This window comes from Talpa occidentalis, unplaced genomic scaffold (genome assembly GCF_014898055.3).
Source record: "Talpa occidentalis isolate TD23 unplaced genomic scaffold, MPIMG_talOcc4v2.1, whole genome shotgun sequence".
Taxonomy (NCBI): domain Eukaryota; kingdom Metazoa; phylum Chordata; class Mammalia; order Eulipotyphla; family Talpidae; genus Talpa; species Talpa occidentalis.
In genome coordinates, this window is record NW_026555331.1 from 107,238,349 (window position 1) to 107,260,486 (window position 22,138).

The window sequence follows — 22,138 nt, forward strand, 5'->3', positions numbered from 1 at the left end:
CCATCGATATTTTTCTTCTTCCACCTAACTTATTACTGAGCATAATTTCTTTACTAATTTAGATAATAGTAACTATTAAATGTCAATATCAATATTGATTTTAACTATCATTAATATTAATGGTATTGGCACTAATTCTCCACATAGATTCATCATATTGATCCTTGGGCAGTTGCCTCTATGTAGATGAGGGACAAAAGGTTTCAGCATTTCCTTTAACGTATACCTTCTCAATGTTCTGCTCTTTCAGCCTATGAGTGTCTCACAACTGGCTGTGGAAATGTGTGGAGCCCAGGGAGTGTGCCCCCCGCCCCCACCACAGCACATAGCCCAAGGGCAGGGGGTCTGGTGCTGGGTGGTTTCTGTTTTCTCTTCGAAATATTTTTCTCTAACACTTTGTTAGCAATGAATACAAATGGAAAAATAAAGTCCTGCTGATGTAAAATGATTCCTCAATGCAGACGTGGCGGGAGTGGAGGGCTTTCATCATTCATGATTCACATCAGTTGTAAACATGTCTGAGGTCACCAGCGTGCAGCCCGGCAGCATCTGGGACTGTGATCAGTGCACAAACGTCAGCACCCACCAGGTACTGGTACCCTCAGGGCCCGGAAAGGTTAAATGTATTGTCAGATCTCATAATGCTGTGCAAATCCAGGGTAATTAGGAATGCTGTCTTAGCTTGGCCAATTGGGACTCTGCATTTTAAAATCTAAAGCCACAATAAAAATGATCAGGTAAAGAACAGCCAAAATAATTGGAGTCTCTTTGCAAATCTTCTCTTTTCTGCTACTGATAAGAATATTTCTTGCCCCACTTGGGATGACCCAGCTCCACGAATCCCTTTGCACACCTCTATTCAGCTGCATTTTCCCTTTGCCTTAGGATTTCTGGGGAAACATTGACCAGCCCACCATGTGAAGTTCAGAGCCTTGATACCTGCAGACTGCACCTCACCGTGCAGACTGGAGCCCTGGGTGGGAAGGAAGCGAGGCTCTGCTACTACGACACCTTTTGGCAGTCTGTGCAGGTTCATAGTGATCTGCTGCCTTTCGTAAGCTCCTTCCTACACTGCTCCCACACTGGCAACCCACCCCCACTTCCCGGGGGCCCCATCCACAGCTCTGAGCCTCCCAACCAGCCCTGTGGCATCATCAACCCAACTGGGGGCTCCCTGAGGGCAGGGCTTTGTCCTCTTCTCTGAGTTTCCTCCGCCGGGGTTGGGGTGACTCTCAGTGTAAGTCAGCAGAGAGCTAGGCTCAGAGAAGAGAGTGGGAAAAATACAGAGCAAATGAGACAGAAGGTGTCCCGTGGCTCTCACCTCTCTGGGCCTTGCTGTCAGGACAGACATACAGGCTGACTTACAGCAAGGGTGGAAGGAGGTGAGGGAAGCTCAGCCCCTCCCTCAGGGGACATGGAGCCCCTTCCAAGGTTGGGGCTGTCTGCCAGGCACGGTGCCCTGCAAGCCTGGTGACTATTCATCACGTTCTGTCCTCTTTGCTGGCTCCTGCCTATGCAAATTGCCACCCCAGAAGAGGAGGCAGGGGAGGCACTAGGGGCAGCAGGAGGGAAAAGTGTCACAGAAGTTGACTCAGGAAGTCACTGATGAACCACCACCATGGACAGCAAGGTGTGGGGTACCTGCATTCTCTGTTTGCTGAGCCCATTCCCCATGGTGAGTAGCCAGCTCTGACCCTCTGGCCTTTCTCCCTGGGATCCAGGTTGAGGAGCCACAGGTCATAGGGGCTCCGGCTGGAGCCTAGGGGGAATCCTACTGCCCTTCCCCAGGAGTTGCTCCCCTCCAAACAGAGAGCAGCGGGGCTTGGCGAACCCACAACACTGGTGCTCCTTCCTTCTCTTCCCTCCTCCCCCCACAGTGTGTTCCTCTGAGTAACTGAGGATTACCACATCCTTCCCAGGCTGAGCTGCCTTTGCTCCCTGCTGCCTACCTGAGTGTCTATCTGGGTCCTGCGGGGGCCACAGAGGCTCTGTGTGCCTCAAGATAGTGCCTTAGAATCAGGGAGGCAAGGTCAGGCTTTCCTTGAGATACCCCAACTCTTTCTCTACACTACACATCCCCATTCCTTCCTCATGTTCCCCTCTGATAAGATCTCCAGACCTGACTTCCTCACCTCCCCGTCCTTAAGACCCTAGAGCCACACTTTCATCTGATTGCTTCCATTTAGAGGTTATCAAAGGGGACAAAAGTGCCTGAGAAGTTAGCAGAGAAGAACTGTTCCTGTCTAGCATTTCAGGGACACTTGCTCTCCTGATGTGCCCTGGGGCTGGAGAAATTTCAGCAACCTAGAAAGCTGGAGAATGGGCGGCAACTTCCTGACCTTCTGCTCAGCAGCTTAGTCAAGTATAGGGATGAAAGAGAGAGATGTCAGGTGCTGGGTGGGAAGCCCCAGCCATGTGGGTTGAGGTCTCCTTCTACTGGCTGGTGAGGGGCAGCCATGTCCTCCAGATACCTCGCAGCACCTGCTCTGAGGCACAGGTTTTGCACCCACATCCAGCATTGTGATAATGCCAAGGTCTTCACCTCTTTGATCCTCATTTGTTTCTTTTTTTTTTTAAAGAGATTTTTAAAAAATATATATTATTTATTTATTTATTTATACAAGCACTGGGTACAGTCAGAAGCGCAGGAGGGTGAGAGAATTCACCAGAGCCAGAGCAGAACAGGCAGAAGGACCGAAGTACACTGCTGAGGGGAGCTGGAGAGGTCTGTCTCGCCATGTGGGACCCTCCTCCAGTGGCCGGGGAGCAGCCGGGGATCGAACCAGCGCTGCAGAGGCTGCTGGCTGCCTCGCAACCCAGCGCTCAACCGCTGTGCCACCGGGGAGGGCCCTCATTTGTTTCTTTTGTAAAAAGGAAAATAACATCTGCTCAGCCTGGCTGCCAGGTATTGAGCGGGGTCTAATTTGTCAGGGGCACGGTGTGGAGTGCAATGCAGGCAACGTCTATTGCCTTCTCTGCAACAAGGGAAGCCCCCCACCCTCTTGTTTGTGTGCACCTCATGGGAAAAACTTTATTTTTAGGAGGGGGGCAGTGGACCTGTGGACCTGTGTGTGTGTATGTGGGGGTCATTCAGCGGCTGGTGACAGTGCCGGGCTAGAATGAAATCATTGTCTCCCAGTATGGGCTCCAGCCCCCACAGACCCCAGACCTGCAATGCTTATGAATAGCGAGGCTGAGGTATACAGGCCAGGGGAGTCTGCCTCAGGAAGGGTGCCCAATATGTGGGTGGGGGTAACCCCATGGGAGCGTTTGGGAAAGTATTAGAAGAGTCTACCTCTAGCGCTCGCTTCAGCAGCACACACACTAAAATGGGAACGAGGAGTCCTCCTTGTTACCTATAATCATCACCCATGACTGTACATCTAGGTCATTCATTGGGCTTCCCTGGAATTTCCTGCTTTTCTCAGGAAACATGGAAGCGTCTATCTATCTATCCTTCTGGTGGGAGGCTGCCCCCCAGGTGCCCTAGTTTCTCCCACCTCCATGGTTCTTCTGACAGGTACTAAGGAGGTATAGCCCATGGGGATGGGGCTCCAGGCAGTGGAGAAGGGACAGGTGAAGCTCATAACTGTGTTAGCACCCCCAGTTACAATTAGGCTGGCTGTGCAAATAAGCCAGGTCCCCACCCCCATTCCTGTGCTCAGTCTTCAGAGGGGAAGACAAGTTTGGGCTCTGCTGTGAGATGATTCTGGGTTCACTGAGTCCTGGGGAGGAAGTCAGAGGTGAGTCTGGGGCACCACCAGAATGGAGACCCAGAACCTGGGCAGCAGGTGGAATCTGCAGCATGAGGCCCATAGAGCCAAGCAGGAGATGGAAGAGCTGAGCCCAAGCTGGATTTGGAGAAATGGGACCAGCAGGTCAGGATGGGAGTGTCATTCCCTGCAAGGCCTGGCTGGTGGGGTGGCCCCATTTATTGGCTGCGTCTCTGGCTCCTCTCCTTGTCCACTGACCTGTGGCCGGGTCCTGGAGTCCTTCCACATGTTTGCTACTGTCTACTGTCCCCACTCTGGTGTCCGAGGTCTCCCGACGCTCTCATTTTAGCCCTTGCATGTCCATGGCACTCACCAAAGAACACTAGGAATTAAATATCTGCTGACATGACCCTAGACAATGAGGCTGTACGCACATACGTGTGAGGATGGCCACGGAAAGGACGCACTAGACCTGCTGTCTCCTCACACTGCTTAGATGCTCCCCAATGCATGCTGCATTTTGTATTCCCTCATCCTTGCACAAAGAAAATGCTCTTTTCTTTATCCTGGAAGCTCTTCTCGCCACTAATTTTAAAAAACGCTTTTCTCAGGTCCAGCTCAAATGCCACCACCTCAGGCCCTGCAGAAGGAGCACTGTCCTCCAGTGCCTGTGCTACCTCTGGTCACTTTCATATTGGCGCTATCAGGACCTTGTCTTAGCTCCTTTCCCACTCTGCTCCTCCTCTGAATAACCCTTGAGGATGGAAATGTACATTGATTGGATGTGTATTTTCTATGAAAATGTGGGCTGTGGACCAAGTTTGCAGTGCAGGTTGTATATAAAGTTGGGTTCTCTCACATGTCTCTGTTTGTGGCTCTGGCCTGTAGGATGGTCAGTTTCAGCTTTTTTCTAGCCTGGGACAGTGGGAGGGAGGGGTACTAGGAATTCTTGCTCTCTCTCTCTCTCTATCTCTCTCTCTCTGTCTCTGTCTCTCTCTGTCTGTCTGTCTGTCTGTCTCTCTCTCTCTCTCTCTCTCTCTCTCACACACACACACACACACACTCTGTTTCTGCCATTGTGCATCCCCTTACCTCCTTTCCTGACTCTGACATCCTCTCTCCCTCTTACAAAGACCGCTGTGTCCACCCAGCTAATCCAGGATTTTCCCATTTCAAGATCCTTAACTTAATCACCCATGCAAAGTGTCTTCTGCCATGTAAGGTAGCATATTCCGTTTTCAAGAACCCACAAGGAGCACCTCCTTGGCTTGGTTCACCCCATTCACTCTTTCCTGCAGATACTGGGCCACGTGCACCCAGAATGTGACTTCATCAGCCAGTTGAGAGAGGAAGAGAGCGCATGTCTCCAGGCAGCAGAAGAGGCGCCCAACACCACCCTGGGTACGGGGTTGGGGAAGGAGGCGGTGGCTTTCCGATTCTTTTATCTCCTCCAGCCTCACCTTTCAGAATGTGGGGGGACTCTCCTCCCACCCTCCAGATGTGTCTACTTTGCTCTCATCTACTGTCTAGGCTGCCCCAGGACCTGGGACGGGCTGCTGTGCTGGCCGATGGCAGGCTCTGGGGAATGGGTGACCCTCCCTTGCCCAAGTTTCTTCTCTCACTTCAGTTCAGAGCCAGGTGAAGGGTGCTGGGTGTGGTGGGGAGGGGAGGTGGTTTTCTTTGGTGGTGGCAGAGTATGCTGGTCACAGTCGTAGCTTTGGGGTCAGGGAGACTGGATTTGGCATTGACTTGGCCTCTTTTGGTGTGACCTTGGGCAAGTCAGCCAACCTCTCGGGCCCTGAAATTCCCAGCCTATGACCAGAGAAGAACAAGGGCACTGACCTCACAGGGAGTGAGGACTAGCGAGGGGTGCATGGGTGTGCTAGACCCAGTTGGCACCGGGCCAATGTTCTCCAATGTGAGCATGAGGCCTGGCTGCAGGGTGAGGAGGGCAGGGTCTGCTAGATCGCTCAGATGCTGCCAGTCACCCGGTGGGGGCAGGGTGGGAGGGCACCCACTGCTCTGCTTCGCCTCCTGGGCCTGGATCTCAGGAGTGGACGGTCCCTCCAGAAGCAGAGAACTTTCTTTCTCTCCTTGTCCTTACAACACTGGGTCCCCAACTCGCTCTTCTCTGTTCCCAAGGCAATGATTGTCCTGTTTAATACATGGGGACTCTGAGACCAGAGGGAGAGGCCCCAGAGTATGTCCCAGGCAGCCCAGGCCTGGACCTGGTTCCCGAAGGCAAGGCCATCCTCTCTCAGCATCAGAGAGGGGCTGCCCGTGCTGACCCTTCCAGGAGCTCTAGATGGCCAATCGCTCTCCAATACCTCCTGGGACAAGGGGCGCAGTTGCAACCAGGTCTCAGAGGCTCTCCACTGTTCTTTCCTCCCAGGGGCTGTAAAGCGGGATTGCACCATCATGGGCTGGTCTGACCCCTTCCCACCTTACCCCGTCGCCTGCCCTGTGCCCTTGGAGTTGCTGGCAGAAGAGGTAGGAGGTTCGGGCTTCTTAGAGGGAGGGTCGTCCTGGATGTTTGTGTGGGTGGTGGAGTGCACAGCTGGAAGAGCTGCCATTGTCTTTGAGCTGGCAGGTTGGAATATGAACTACAGATTCCCAGAAGATAATCATAGTCTGGAAGGGAGGGGTCTTTTGCTGGTTTGCTCAAGGATCGTGGGCCACTTTGCTTGGAGGAAGTGGGCAGAAGGCAGGTGGAGAAATGTGCTGACCTTGGCACACCCTCTGTGCCCAGGCTTCCAGAGCAGGGAACTCTGATTCTGGGGAAGCAGACTCCTAGCTCTCTAGGCAACTCCTTCGCTTTTCTGGTGCTTGGTCTGTGGAGCTGTGTCCATGGCTATGTGTGGACCAGTGAGGGAAACTGAAGCCTAGAGTGATCGTAGGACCCCCCCACACCACAAACTAGCCAGCACACCCCATACTTCTAAACTGAGCGGGGCCTTTTGCAAGGGGCTTCCACATCCATAGCCCATGTTTCTCCCCTCAGCCCTGTGACACACAGCATGAGTCTGACCATGCTCAGGTGAAAACATTGAGTCAGCAAGGGCAGTGATGAGTCTCTCAGGGATCTGGCCCCTCAACCCCACTCCCTGCCCCCTTCTGTCTCCATGTCCCCCTGGGCCATGCTGAGCTTTTATTGGTCTGAATATGTGGGTCTGAAAAGAGCCTTTCCTTGCGGCTGTTCCTGGCTGTCCCCTATACTTGGGGACATCATGTTCCCAAGCTGATGACAAGCTGGATGTCAATAAACAAGCCCAATTTCCTCCTCAGCTTTTGTCATTCCTCAGGGACTCACAGTTTCTGAGGCAGTGGCTTCCCATCCTCAAAGCAGCAGGGAGAGTTAAGTGTCCCCCTCAGCAATGAGTCAGACAAGACAGGCTGTAATCAACAGCTTCAGTTAGAAGAGGGAGATTTTCATGTTTTCCACAGACATTCCTGCCTCCAGATGGGGAGTCTGGGGGATGGAGAGTCATGTTTGAGTACTAAGTCTCTTTTCCCCCAAAGGCCGGTCGCTGAGACTTTCTCTGTGTCCACCCTCCGCAGAGATCGTACTTCTCCACAGTGAAGGTCATCTACACCCTGGGCCACAGCATCTCCGTTGCGGCCCTCTTCCTGGCCATCATCATCCTGGTTTCTCTCAGGTTCGCCATCCCCAACCCCTGCTCAAGAATCTTCCTGGCGTCCCCGCTGGCCACAGCCCCAGCCCACTCCTCGCCTGGATTCCCAGCTCAAGGCACCACTGCTGTTTCCGGCTCTTCCCTCCTCTCGCCTGCATGGAGACCCGCATGCCCAGGACTCGCCCCTGCCGCTGCACCTTCGCTCAGGTGGCGCGCATTCTCTTAACTTGGACGCTGCCTCCTTCCTTCTCAATGTATTTTTATCTGCCAAATTGCGAAGCACAGATCCCATCTGCTTCAAAGAATCCTCTTTACCTCTTCCATGGAGTCCTTCTTGCCAGCCCCAACCCTGTGATCAATACCCTTCTTCGGGCCCCCCGACCTCAGAGGTTGAACCCCACACTCTGGCCTGTGCTGTTCTCTGTGCCCATCTCTCTCTCCATCCAAGGGGCTCCCGTGGGCAGCCCCCTGACATTTCTCTGCCTGTCCTCCAGACTAGGACTCCCGTGTGCAGTCCCTGCCATTTCTGCACCTGTCCTCCAGAGCAGGAGCTTCCTGAAGGCAGGGGCTGGGATTCTCTGCTCCTCACCTACTCTGGGAGTGGTCGGTCAGCTGTCCTGTTCAGCTCCACCCAACCCAACCCAGTCCAATCTGTTCTGATCCAATCCAGCCAGTGCAATTACTCTAACCCTCCTTAGCGACCCCCCACCAGGCCCCTGCTGTGGGCACATCAGAAGCCCCCTCCCACCTTGCCTCCTTCTGTCATCTGTCTCCGCCCCCTCCAGGAGGCTCCACTGCCCCCGAAACTACATCCACACCCAGCTGTTCACCACCTTTATCCTCAAGGCGGGAGCTGTGTTCCTGAAGGACGCCGCCCTGTTCCCCGGCGAGAACACAGACTACTGCAGCTTCTCCTCTGTAATGGCGGCGACGCGCGGCCCCGGGCGGTGGGGGGGGGGGGAGGGGAGGTGGGGGAGGCAGGTGGATACAGACCTAGTGTACCCAGTGTAGTGGCAGAAAGGCCACAGGGCAGGACCTCTATGACCCGAGCATACGGGGTAAAGGAGGAGAGTCCTAGGATTCCTCAGTGGCTTTTCAGGCTTTTATTGGGATTTACCAGGTACACGGTAGGCAGGGGTGCTGGGATGGTAACAGGCCTCCCCGCCACCCCCCCCCCCCCCCCCCCCGCGAATCTTCACTCTTCCTGGGCTCTCTGGAGTTCTCTCATGGCCTCTGCTTTTCTGCAACTTTCTTCTGGTATTTCTGCTCCTTTTGCTCTCTTCTGCTGGCGTCCCTGTGATGCCGCCCTTATAAGCCCCACCTGTCAGCCCAGGTGTACCCACTCACGCATGCCCACACCCCACTCCAGGTGCCCGCCATCAGGCATGAATTCAGGACCTCAGACATCCATCATCAATCCTAATGGTGGGAGGGCAGAAAAGCCTGATATAATTTACTTACCCTACACCCAGGAAGGCAGGCCATCCCTGTGGGCTGAACTCGGGGCTCCAACATTGCCAATCACAGAACCGGAGTGAGTCAGTCCCCTCTACCCCCAAGTCAGGTCCTACACACTCACGCACTTCAGGACCGTGCTGCCAACCTATGCCATTCCCCATTGCTGCTCCCCACTCCACAGTCTCCATTCCTTTTCACCCCACATCCCACAGTCCAAGCTAGATGACATTTCACTCCTCCTAGCTCTTTCATTTCGTACCTCCCCTGAGTACTGGTGTGTCCGCAACTGAGTATGGGTGTTTGATGGGCCGGGCAGAGAATCACCCTGGGTGCCCTGGGGGACAGATGCACCTGGCAGATTATGGGGCTGCCATCTAGGAGAGAGAGGGCTTTGGAGCTGAGTGGGCAGCAACCATGGGGAGGGTCCAGTGTGAACCAACCTCACAGGAGAACCCAAGGCACATCCAAGAGATGGGGAGGACATACACACATGCATAAGTAATTATATATATGGTATAATTTATACAAACACACATAATTTTATATGTGTGTATAATTATATATGTAGAGAGAAAGCATATACATATATGTGTATATATGTAATGTGTCAGGCATTACACTAAACACATACACTATCTCCTTTTATCCTACATATATTTTCGCTGTAGTCCCCTCTGTGCTCAGAGGTGGTACTCCTCACCCGAGAGATGAGTGAGTCATGCAGTGAATGAATGAATGAGTGAGTGAATGAGTGAATGGGTGTGTGTGTGTATGTTTGGAACCGGTGGGAATAGTGTTCATAGTCACAGCTTTAGGGATTGACTGGAGCTCAAGAAGGCGTGGGTAAAAGTGAGAATAGTAGCCATTTTTAAACAATGTTTCCCTTTATTTCAGTACAAGGCCATAAAATAGATAGGTGTTGCAAGTTTTCCCTCTTACAGATGAAAAACTAAGATGTGGGGGGTTCCCCAGCTAATAGATGGTGGATTTCAACCCAAATCTCTGCTTCTTATCAACACAATAGCATCCCCACATCTCCTTGGGGCAGCCCCAGGAGGAGGGGCCTTGCAGGGTTGAGGTCTGTGTGGGGCAGGGACGACTTGGGTGTCTCAGCTCTGTAGCACCTCGATCCCCAGGTTGTGTGCAAGGTCTCTGTGGCCACCTCGCATTTCGCCACCATGACCAACTTCAGCTGGCTGTTGGCAGAAGCTGTCTACCTGACCTGCCTCTTGGCCTCCACATCACCCAGCACAAGGAGCGCCTTCTGGGGGCTGGTTCTTGCTGGCTGGGGTAAGCTGAAGGGCTGGTCTGGAAACTGTATGAGGGGAGGGGGCTGGGATTGTCCACGAAGTTCTCAGGAAGGTCCCTTCAGCTCACTGGTGATGACCTGAGGCCCAGAGAAGAGGAGGGACACCCACAATCCTGCTGCCGGTGTCAGAGATCAGGATTAGGTCCCTGGCCTCGGGGTGCTGCCCTGACCCAGGCTTCATGGTGCCCTGTGGAACTGGCAATGGGAGGAGGAGGCGGGGGTAGGTCTCTGATCTGTGGATGCAGACTCCTCTCTCACATCTGTGTACCCCCTGCAGGTCTTCCCCTGTTCTTCACTGGAACGTGGGTGGGGTGCAAGTTGGCCTTTGAGGATACTGCGTGAGTCCAGGCGGCTGCCTTGTCATACCTGCACCGAGTTCCCATGGGGCCAGAATGACAATCAGGCAACATGCTGTTCTCCAGGCCGGGGAGGAAGGCGAGGCCTGCTGTCAGGCAACTCCTAGGCTTGGGCGGGGTGAAAGAGGGCATGAGCACAGAGTGGGCATGAGCAGGGGTGGAAGGAGTGCTCAGATTCTTAGGATTTTGGGGTTCAGGGAAAGGCAGGTAAGAGTCTATCAGTGGGGGCCCTCTGGAATGGCGGAATTGGTGGGGACAACAAGAGGCAGTAAACAGGCAGATTTTCAAGAAGTTCATTCATTCTCAAGGAGTTTTCTAGGTCAAGAGAAAGCAGAGCCCAGCATGTACTGGGGCATCTCTTTGGAAGGGAGACCTAACTGGCGGGGAGAGATTAGGCTTAATGGGAGGTGTGGTGAGGCTGGAGGAAGGCTTGACCGATGGAGAGAGGAGAGAGGAGCCTGGAGACCTGTAGGTAGAGAGGAGGGACCAAGGAGATGGGTGAGTCCCCTAGAAAAGGGCTTTCCAGCCAGAGTTCTTGGCGTCCTGTTAGTCCTGGTCTGTCCTCTCTGTAGGTGCTGGGACCTGGACGACAGCTCCCCCTACTGGTGGATCATCAAAGGGCCCATCGTCCTCTCAGTTGGGGTCAGTTTTTGGTGCCAGTATCCTTTGCTTTATTTTGTCAGCCTCACAGGGTCCCTCACAGCGTTGCACAAGGCAGAAAACATAACTCCATGCGGAGAGTCAGGACTGGGTTCCAGCCTAGCTTGCCACAGATTTCCTGCGAGGCCTCTCGACTTCAAGATCCCATTGGTAGAACGAAGGGTGGTCTGGGTCAGTGCTCAGGCCCCTCTCACTCAGAATTTGGATGAATCTGGTGTCCTGGCTGTGAATCATCCACTATTGCAATGAGAGACTGGAGAGACTGGAGTGGAGGATGTGGAAGGGACGCTGCAGCCCCCACTGTGCCCTTGCAGAAAGCAGGTCAGCCAGAACTGGTGCATGGCCTCGTCAGTGCTCATTTTTCACATTTAGCAATTTTTCAGAGTGAAGGCCACTGGCCTTGTGTCACAGATGACCCTTGAAGGTGCTTAAGGCAGGATGACCAGGCCTGACCTCTCACTCTTAATCCCAGGACTGGTGAGGGAGGATCCCTAAGCCCCTGGGGGCCACGTGGGACCTCCCAGTTTCCAGGCTCTAAGTTCTAGAGCAAGGATCTGAGTATCCATCTACCAGCATAAGCCTCTGTCTCAAGGATATGAGTTTCTGGACCTCAAAGAGGCCCCATTCAGGCTACCAGACCACCACTGACCCTTGCCTTCTACCATCCTGTACCTCTATTTCCAGGTAAACTTTGGGCTTTTTCTCAATATTATCCGAATCCTGCTGAGGAAACTGGAGCCAACCCAGGGCAGCCTCCACACACAGTCTCAGTACTGGTAACGTGTGTGTGTGCGTGTGAGCATGTGAGTGTATGTGTGTAGGGAGAGACTGGGCTGGAGTGTGGTGTGAGAGTGAGTGTGGTTGTGTTTCATGGTCCCATGCTCATTCCCATGTTCCCCAAGAGGAGAGATCTGATCCCTGCCCTTGGGGAGACCAAACTGGGGGACAGATGGAGGCCCCAAACAGTTACCAGGCCAAGTAGGCTGATGAGCATGGGGGTCAATTTCCAGTGGAGCTGTGGAGAAGATCCTTTCTCAGTGGGAATGGACAGGGATAACGTCCTAGAGGGAGTCTTTGAACTAGATTTTGAAAGGTGCATACACTTTGGAGAAAACAGCACAAGAGCGTTTGGCAGAGGACAAGCGGGGTCCGTGGGCCTGAAGTAAGGAAGCCCAGCGTGAGCGTGGGGGTGACAACGTCCTCTAGGGTGCTAGTGTGTACGCTGCTGTAGGGAGCTGGTGAGCAGTGAGAGTGGGCAGAGGGAGCATGGGAGCTTCTTATTCTATCCTTGAGAAACTCGAGCTTGTCCTCTCCTGCAGGCGTCTCTCCAAGTCAACACTTCTCCTCATCCCGCTGTTTGGAATTCACTACATCATCTTCAACTTCCTGCCTGACAGTGCCGGCCTAAGCGTCCGCCTCCCCCTGGAGCTGGGACTGGGTTCCTTCCAGGTGATGATCCCACAGGCTCTTCTTCCTTCTGGGTCTTTGGAAGGAGGGAGGAGTTGCTGCTGCACTCAGACTTGGTTGGCTTCCTTGGTAGAGTGAGGGTAACTAGGCTGGTTATTCTTCCATCTAGCCACTCATCCTTCTTTTCAACTGTCCATCTGTCTGTCCATCTCTATTCATTCAATTGCCCCTGCACCCATCTACCCATGTATCCATCCATCCACCCACCCATCATATTTATTCAATGTTTAGTGAGCACCTATGCCTGCCATGTAGTAAGGGATGAAGGCATATAGCTTTTCTCAAAGGCCTGGCCCAAGCCACAGGCTGGGTTGGGTGGAGGAAAAGGTAGTGAAAAACCATAGCCATCTGGAGGCCAGAATCAAGTATTCTGATGTGGTCCTGCTCTTTGGCCCCATAGGGTTTTGTTGTCGCCATCCTGTACTGCTTCCTCAACCAAGAGGTACGTGACTTTCCAGGTTCTCTTTACTCATGGAGTTTCCCTTTCCAGTCATCCTGAGACTCCCCTCCCTCTTCCCTGTCCAGGCCATGTAAATCTCAGCTTAGGATAAATTATAACCCTCTCTTGTGTGTGTGTGTGTGTGTGTGTGTGAGAGAGAGAGAGAGAGAGAGAGAGAGAGAGAGAAAGTTACTCTATTCTGAGTTTCTGGATCAAGCTGAACCTGAATGTTTCCTGCAATCATTTTTTATCCCTCTCTCTTCTGGGATGGTCCAAGTTTTCTGAATTTAAGCATGGAGTAGCAGATGCCTTTCATGGGTAGGAATAGAGATCCAGGGGTGGGCTAAAGGGATCCCTCAATTCTGTTTTTTTTCTAAAATTAAATAAGAGGAAGAGTGGGGGAGGAAACAAAACAGGGGTGGGGGGAAGAGAGACAGAGACAGAGAGAGGAAAAAACAGAGAGAGGGGAACTAAGAAAGTCAGAGACAGATGTATAAGGACTAGGAAAATAGTGTTGGATGCAGAGCCAGGGGGCACATCTGGAAGAGGGACAGACAGAAAGAACTAAGGTGGACGTACACCTGAATAGATGGTGCTGATGCACTTGTAGATACATATGGAAAGATGTCACTGAGGAGTCAATGAAAATGTGGCATCCGGAAGGTACCTGCATTTTCCCTCAGGACAGACTTGCTTCAAGGGGAGAGATGAACAATGTAGCTCAGTGCCCCAGACTCCAGGTCCAAGCCACTGTGTCCAGGAGCAGTGCAGTGGGCTCCCTCTGCTGGCCATGAACTCTGCACAGCTTGTCTCCTCTCAATGGCGCTACGCTCCCCGCTCATCTGCCTCCTCTGTCTCTTTCTGTTGCCACCCAGTGCATCTCCGCAGCCTTAACTGGTATCTGGGTGTGGACACAGGACAGCAGGAGCTGAGTGTGGTGGCTCATAGACCCTAGAGAGCCCAAGCTGGGTGAGGCACAGCCTCCCCACGCCCCGGCTGGTGAGACCTGGGAAAGGGGCATCCACAGAGAATTGCAAAGAGAAATGTCCCAGGAAGGATTGTTGGGGACCAGATTCTGGTAATGGGGAACTTACTACCCATGACTGCTCTTTCTATGTCAGAAACTGTGGTATGCTTGCTTTTATGTTAACCAGAAACCTCTTCACGTTGTCTTTGACCACAGCCCAGGTTCTGTTTTGTCAGGCAGGTCACAGCCTCTCAGCTCCCTCTGCCCCCAACAGTCCCTTGGAGATGTGAAGATACAGATAGTCCCCCAGTTGGTTTTCTTTCAGTTTCTGTCCCCTGTACACATTCCCAGGGGCCACATTTCAGCTCAGCAGGTGCTCAGAGGGCAGGGTCAGGGCTGAAACCTAGAGCAGGGGATAGACTTAATCCCTTCATGGAGGACCAGGCAATTATCTGGTCAGAAACTCAAGAAAACACTCATAAATATTTTTACCTGGGCCTGGACAAAAGCAGTGTTTAAAAGTTGAGAAAGGTGCTCAAAGCAGTATAGCTAGACAAAGTCACAGGAAGGAGGAAGTAGTATCCTTTAGAGACAACACTTAGTGGTGGCTGTGGTCAACTGTGGCTGCTCCTGAACCAGGAACCCAGGTTTCTGTCTCTCCTACATGGTCTTTCCCTGCACCCTCAATCCTATGGGGCTGAGCAGAAATGTGGTAGTGGAACCATCCTAACATCCTCTCCCTTGTCCCTGGAGGTGAGGACAGAGATCTCACGGAGGTGGCATGGACATGACCCTGAGCTACTGCCACCCCGGAGGAACCGCGCCAAGTGGACCATGCCTTCCCGCTCAGGGACAAAGGTGCTGACGTCTGTGTGCTAGACTGGAGTCCACACCTGAACATGGGCAATGCACCAAGTCCACCACGCTCTGGAGGAGTGAGGGGGTCCTGTCCCCCACCAGGCATCCTCAGGATACACCTCGATCCAAGCTGCTGCCCAGCCCCTGGAAGGGGAGAATCTTCCTGCCCATCCCATGCCAATTCTTCTCCTAGGTCCTTGTGTGTCTACCTCTCACTTCCTGGGTTCCTCTGTCTCTGTTTCATGTTTCTCCTTCCATTCCATAGCCCAAAGCCAGAGGAGCCAAAAAGTTTATAAATGACTAGATACATATTAGAATGCATACCTGCACCTCTGCAGGGAAGGGAACTCCAGACTTCATTTGGACTCTGGTACAGAAGCACATTTCTCATTCTTCTATCACCATCATTTGTGCAAGGATCCTCATGTTTTATTTATTTTTATAAGTTATTCTCCACTGTCTTCACCTCCACTCCCATTCCCCTTCTTTCACAGGCAAACATTCCAATGTCTTTAATATGAATATTTGTGTTTCTGTGTACACCTGCAAATAAGTATTGTTTTGTGTGTCTGTGCTTTTAATTTACATAAATGCCTTTGGTTATATGTCTCAAGCCGCTTCTAACATTTTTTTCCTCCTCTATGCTTTGAAGAGATCCACCTGTGTTGCCTTGTGTTCATCTGGTCCCTTATTTTGACTGCCGTATGGTGCCACCTGGTGCCATCAACCACGTGTGACCTGTCCTGTGTCCTCCTCCCTCTAGGGGAGCATTCCTATGCCTGTCCTCTCGTGAACCATGCTCTGGGACACAAACCTTGGAGTAGAAGATCTGGGTCGTTAATTCTGCCTTTTCCTAATGTGACTAAGTAGTGACAGATTGCGTTCCAGACTGCCTGTGAAAGCTACACTCCTACCAGCAGCTCAGCTAACACTTGGCATTACCCAGCTTTTTAAGGTTTGCAAGTCAAATGGGTGTAAAGCGACATCTCATTGTTGTTTCAATTTGCATTTTTCCTTTAACTAATGAGTGTGAGCATCTCTTCTCGTGCCTGTTAGCCTTTTGGGTTTGTTCTGAAAATTGCTTGGGTCCCTTGCCTTATTTTTCTCGAGGGTGGAGAGCCCTCAACTTCAGGTCTTTCTCTTGTCTTCTCCATTGTGTGTTCCCTGTGCCCCAGCAAGTAGCTGTCTGCTGTCCCCCACCCAAGTTAAGGCCCCTGAAGTAACATACCACCATAAGCCATCCTTCCCTCACCTTCCTCTTTGACAGAAGGGAGAATGAGAACTGGACCCTGCTCTTAGGGACCTGATAGTTGACTGATAATGGTGGAGGATGGGAGGTTTTCAGTACTAAAAACAGGCAGAAATGAGCATTACATGTCAGAAGGAAATTTCTTCCCTTCATGGTCTATCTACAGCAGATCTGTCCTATAGAACTCAGCTTCATTTTCCCTCCTCCTGGAAGTCCTCCCTGACTACACCAGCCTTCCCTGCCATGCTTCCTTTACAGCCAGGGGGATTCTAGTGAAAGGAGACACAGCCATATGTAACCCAAGGTTACAGTGTTGGTCACGATGCCTAGCTGCTTGGCACCTTTCTGGTTAGACAAATGTCAAGGTGTGGCTCGTAAAACTTTATGAGACATTCCTTCCTTTACTCTCAGACCATACAAGTAATCCATGCCTCATTACAGGGCATTTGGCAAGATATAAAAGGGATTAAAAAGGAAAATAAAAAAATTAACCATATCACTACCTATCACCATTGATATTTTTGTATGTTTCCTGAAAGGTTGTTTCTCTGCATTTTGAAACATATTGAGATTGTACTATACTTATAAAATTATAGTTTTTATATTTAAAATTAACATACTTGACATAAAAATGGCCAATAAGCCCAAGAAAAATGCTCAATAACAGTAGTCATTAAGAAAATGTAACTTGGAACCATAAGATGCCATTTCACACTCATCTGAATGACTAAAATAAAAAAAATGGATAAATACAAATGTTGGTGAAGGTATGAAAAAATTCGAACTTGCATACATTTCTCCTGGAAAGGCAAAATGATGTAGTTGCTGTAGGAAAAACTTGGGCAATTTTTTTTAAAAGTCAAATACTGAGTTATTGCATGACCAGGCAAATCACTCCTGGGCAGCAATCCAAGAGAATTGAAAACCTAAGACCATACAAAAGCTTGTACATTATTTATAAGATATAATAAAAGAAGCATTATTTATAATCACCGAAAGATGAAAACAACCCAAATGTCCACAAGCTGGTGAATGGGCAAAAAAAAAAAAAAAGAAAAGAAAAAAAAAAAGAAAAGAAACCTATCCATACAATGGATTATTATTCCATGATTAAAAGGAATGAAATACTGGTAGCTGCTATAGAAGGGATGATCCCTGGAAACATTATGCTGAGTGAAAGAAGCCAGTCACAAAGGCCACCCATTGGTGGATTCCATTTATATGAAATGTCCAAATAGACAAGTTAATAGAGACAGACAGCAGATTAAAGGTTTCTAGGGGCTGAAAGGGAGGCTGAAAGGAAGGAGTGACTGCTGACGGCTATGGAGTTTCCTTTAGAGATGACGAGAAAGACCAGAGCCAGGTGGAGGTGACGGCTGTGCACTCGGGGAATAGCCGGAGCCACTGAGTCATCCCCTTCAGCAGGGTGAGATTTATGACATGTGAATTATATGTCCATAAAGTTGCTATTAAAAATGAGTAAGTGACTGGTTGTGGTAGAACCCTTGCTGAGCTTTTTTTCTGCTACCTAAGTGTAAAGTCTCTCTAATACTCTTCATTTAACCAATAATTACTTCACAAATCTATTGGGAAAAGATTCCTGCCAACATATTTTTTTAATAAGTAGTCGCAATGACCAACTTTTGCATACAATTCTTCAAGTACATTTCAAAAAGATAAAAATGTCAGAAGAAACTCCAAAACCCAGAATTTCTGAGCCAGTGCATACAAGTGTTTTAATATCTACGGGCAAATTGTCTCCCAGAAAAGCTGGTCCCGGTGTGACATTTTACACGCAAGGAAGTGTGATGGCTTCTCTCAGCATTGCTATCATTGATAGTATCTTTGTCAGCCTGAGAGTAAAGATTGGTCTTTCACAATTTTAACTGCACTTGGAATTAGCGCTTAGTAAGGGGTTAGTGTTAGTGGTCAGTTAGCGGGAGTTGGTGGTGGCAGGCATGGCAGAAGCAGAAGCTCACTTTGTGATTGTCCATCCTTTTCCTGGAGGCTCCATCTATGGCTGGAAGTTTGCTCCTGCTTTTTCCCTACATCATCGAGCAATGGCATCTCAACCCCCTGCTTCTCCTGTCCATTTCCACTCCAAGTATCCCTTGTCTGGGCTTACAGGGAGGGTGCCTGGGCAGATCCTTTGACAGCAAACCTTTGCCCTCTCAGGGGCTCAGCACCCCATCCGAGACAGGAAAGAACTGGTCATTAGCTGGTCATTCGGTGACATCTGAAGGCTCTTCAGAAGGGACCCCAGGGGCCTGGGGGGGGGGGGGGTGTGGCTGCTGTGAGGAAAGTTGTTTGAGCGGTGCAATGCTCAGCTTGGTCACCAGGTGGCACAATAACTGAGGCCAAGAACTGATGGTCCTGACCCTGACTGGTTCCCTTGAACGAGGCCCTAACTTTGGAGAGGGACGCAGGACTTCTCGGCCTGGAGAAACTAACTAAGGCACTAGTGGAAGAAGTGACTTCTAGTCTGGCCAGCATGGAGGACAGGAGACTTTTAGATTCTGTGGGGAGAGTAATGTAGGGGGGCGGAGAGGAGTAGGGCATTCCCAAGCCTAAATAGACCTAGTCTTGAGGAGGAAGAAGCAAATAAAAATGAGAGCTGAAAAGATGGGGACAGTTGCTGCTCTGTGCAGGGCTCATCCAGAACAGGTTCCCCTGGGCCTCTGGTTTGGGGGGTGGTGGTTGAGAAAAGCAGGATTTCCCACAATCCACTACAGCATCTTCCTTCCAGCCAGCAACTCTTCAGGTCCTAAAAGCAGAGCTTCCTAAAAAGAAAGAAGAAACATCATTTCCCTCCTATTGTAGACTTGCTAAGTACTTGTTTAGGCGGCAGGCACCTTGCTGAAGCCTAGAAATAAAGCTGCAAAGGCTTTATTTCCCCCAATGTTTGGATACAGCTTAGAAATGCTCCTACTCAAAGGGTTATGGTGTGCTTAGGGAGAATGAGTCAGACAGCAAGAATGATGGTGAAGACAACAGGACCCACTCCAGCTGCATTGAATGAAACCATAACATCTTCAAATACCTTAGGGAGCTTACAAGTCTCTAGGTGAGCCCACCTTACACTGGAGGACCCCGGCAAATTCCCCACTCCACCACTTTTGGTTGCAGACACAGCTGTTCATGTCACTAGCTCTGGGACAGATGCTGCACACACCATGTGGCTGTCCTGAAAGGTCAAACTCCATCACCATCACACTTGAGAATCTCTTTTCCTCCTGGCTCTGGCTTCCTCTTGATCCAAAACTAAGTCTCACCAGGCTAGAAGAGGAATACCCTGCCTGCTAGTTGCACAGGGGGCTAGGAGAGCAAGTCCTGACTTCTACCTTGAAGGGGACCAGCATCCTGTGGTCAAGTTCCTCTGACATGGAAGAGCGTTCAGAAAATGCTGATTGACTACAAGCATGTCAGATGCCCAGTATGGGTAGATAAGCACACTGCTCAGACAGCTGCATAATAATCATGATACCAAGGAGAAGTAGAGTGCCAAGGGAATAAGTAACTGGAGGACCAAACCTAGTAGAGTTGTAAAACAAGTCTGTCTTCTAGAAGGAAGTGGAAGGAGGTGGAATTTAAAGCTGAGATTAGAACCATGAGTATGACTTCACTGAGTGAAGAAGTGGATGAAATCCCAAGTAGAAGAAACAGTATGTGCAAAGGTCCTGAGGTACCACAGTGTTTGGCATTTGCAAGCAACTAAAAGTGAGCTACTATAACAGGACTGTAGTAAGAATGGGGGAGGGTGGTGGTGGCCCTAATGAGATTGGGGGTGGGCAGTTATATTAAGGAAGTTTCTTTCCAAGAGCTGTTAATATAATGAGCGTATGTTTTAAAAATAATCCCGGGGCCTCCTTGGTGGCTCAAGGGATTAAGATGCAACCTATGAAGCTGTCCAGAACCTCTGCAGCACAAGTTCGATCCCCGGCCAGCCAGGGAGCAGCCCACATGGCACAGCAGACCTGTTCTGACTCGCCCTCTGCTCCCCTTAGCAGTGTACTTCGGTCAATCTGCCAGTTCTGTTCCCCATTCTGTCTCTGGTGAATCCTCTCACTTCCCACACCTCTGGCCTGTACCCCAGCTCCTGTATGCATAAATAAATAAATTTTAAAAAAATGAAAATAATCCCTCTGCTTAATTTGTGAAGACTGAATTGTAATGGAGAATTGGCTGGGGTGGGGTGGTATTAGAAAATATTAGGGTGGATTCAAGAAATGTCTAACTTGGCGATAAGTTAATATGTGAGGGGAGAGAAGAGAAGTTTCTAGGAAGATTCCTGGAATGGGCAGCAGTAGAGGAGCAGGTTTGAGGGGTGGAGCAGGAGCTCAGAGTGGGCATGTCTAGTTGAGGGTGCATGTGAGGCATTGAGAAGAGAGCTGGTGGCTCTTCTCAGTCTGGAGCTGAGAAGAGAGGCCTGGTGAGGAAGCAGGATTTGTGGGTCATTGCCACCCAGGGGTAAGAGCGAGTGAGACGAGAAGGGGACCCAGAACAGATGCCACTAGGGGAATTCAAACCTCCACACGTCAGAGGGGCGCTGACACCTCCAAAGGAGGCTGGCATGGCACGGAGCTGTCAGAGAGAAGCTAGGTGGAGATGGGGTCCTGGGGGCCATGCAGAGTGGTACAAGGAGAGACTGGCAGATGGGGTGAGTGATGCCGAACCTTTTAAGACCAGGATCATTAAGTAGTCCCCAGATTTGGCAGCACAGCTCCCAGCAAGATCTGTGCAGGCTGAAGATGAGCCAGAGCAGTCTGGAGGGTGAAAAGTGAGTAAGGCAGTGGAGGCAGAGGTATAGACACACCCCTTGTCTGGAGGTGTAAGGGGGGTGGAGTGGGAGGGGCCCAAGAGGGAGTCATTTTGTTTTGTTGTAAGAGGACAACCTGGATAAATGCTAATAAGGTGGATATGGGGGTCACTGAAGGATGTAGGGAGGGGGTGCAGGGGAGGAAAAGTCGTGAGGTAACTGAAAAGAAATGAGAAGGTGGAACCAGAACCCAGATGGGGTTCCTTGGCCCAGGAAGGGGTTCTTGGGGTGGAGTGGGCAGCAGGTGCAGATAGGCAGGGTAGTTACTGGCTCCTGCATCACTAAGAAGGCAGATGGGGGTCTTGAGAAGAATGGAAGTTCAGAAATGGTGGCAGAGGATGGGGGAGCAAGCTGGTTAGAACTACGGTGAAATTGTCAGGCAGTTGATGGCCTCGCTTCCCCAGGACAACATGAATTTGGAAAGACAGCACTTGCCCTGGGGGGAGCGCCTGAAGCAGAGAAGGCCAAGTTGAGCATCCAGGAAGAGGATTTGCTCAGAAGTGGCACTGGAGACTTCGCATATTTGCAGAGTGCTTGCTGATGGCCGGAGGAGCTCAGGCAACAGGACTGGTGAAGGGGCAGGGCATTGAGGAAGAGGTCTGGAAGGGTAGGGCTTAAGGCCAGAGGGGTGCCTGGTACCCTTGCTGGGGTGGTCTCTAGCCGTGACAAGGGCTCTGGGCTTGGGTGGAAGGGGTAGTGGCAGGGAATCCAGCAGAAGGGCCACAGAGAGGAGGAAGGAAAAGCCTGTCAGGCTACCGGGTGGATGGTCATTGGCCCGGGCATCACCCAGGACATAGGCTGCTGCTGATGGGAAAGGAGGACTCGGGGCCAGTCTCGGGCCCCTGCCCAAGGTGGTGTGGGCTCATACTGGGTGAGGAAGACAGGGCAAACTGGAGGGAGAGACAAGCCGAGGCCGAGGGAGGAGGGTGCGTTGCTGCTCTCTGAGCTCTGGTGCATCCTGGCCAGCAGTCCTGTGCGGCCGGGCTCCCCGAGAACCACTGGGAACGTTACAACAGGGCTTCAGAGGTAGAGCCAGGCTTTGGAAGCCAACAAGACACTGCAGACTGCAGATGCTTGGGACTTGCTTCTTTTGTCCCTCGTCTGTGTGGGTCGCTTGTGGATCGTTCACTCCTGGAGTGCTCCCTCTGTGTGGCTGTCCATCCCTCCCTCTCTCTCTGTTTCTCTTTACCTCTTTCTCCCTCTCTTTCTCTTTG

At 51.1% G+C, this 22,138-nt stretch overlaps 1 protein-coding gene across 1 annotated transcript; it reads left to right on the forward strand.

Moving 5' to 3' along the window:
* The first annotated feature begins 1,618 nt into the window (after window positions 1-1,618).
* Window positions 1,619-14,932, forward strand: GHRHR (growth hormone releasing hormone receptor). Its single transcript, XM_054691903.1, has 13 exons — window positions 1,619-1,675; window positions 5,012-5,114; window positions 5,244-5,351; window positions 6,106-6,203; window positions 7,272-7,369; window positions 8,131-8,269; window positions 9,940-10,093; window positions 10,390-10,450; window positions 11,041-11,110; window positions 11,813-11,904; window positions 12,448-12,577; window positions 12,996-13,037; window positions 14,755-14,932. The coding sequence occupies exons 1-13, from the start codon at window positions 1,619-1,621 to the stop codon at window positions 14,878-14,880; spliced, it is 1,278 nt and encodes a 425-aa protein (XP_054547878.1). The 3' UTR covers window positions 14,881-14,932.
* The last annotated feature ends 7,206 nt before the right edge of the window (window positions 14,933-22,138 follow it).

Excerpts from the sequence above, each read along its gene's own strand:
- GHRHR (XM_054691903.1), top strand. The coding sequence starts at position 1,619 with ATGGACAGCAAGGTGTGGGGTACCTGCATTCTCTGTTTGCTGAGCCCA. Across the intron at positions 5,115-5,243 it reads GGCGCCCAACACCACCCTGG|GCTGCCCCAGGACCTGGGAC; the intron begins GTACGGGGTTGG and ends TCTACTGTCTAG. Across the intron at positions 8,270-9,939 it reads GCAGCTTCTCCTCTGTAATG|GTTGTGTGCAAGGTCTCTGT; the intron begins GCGGCGACGCGC and ends CTCGATCCCCAG.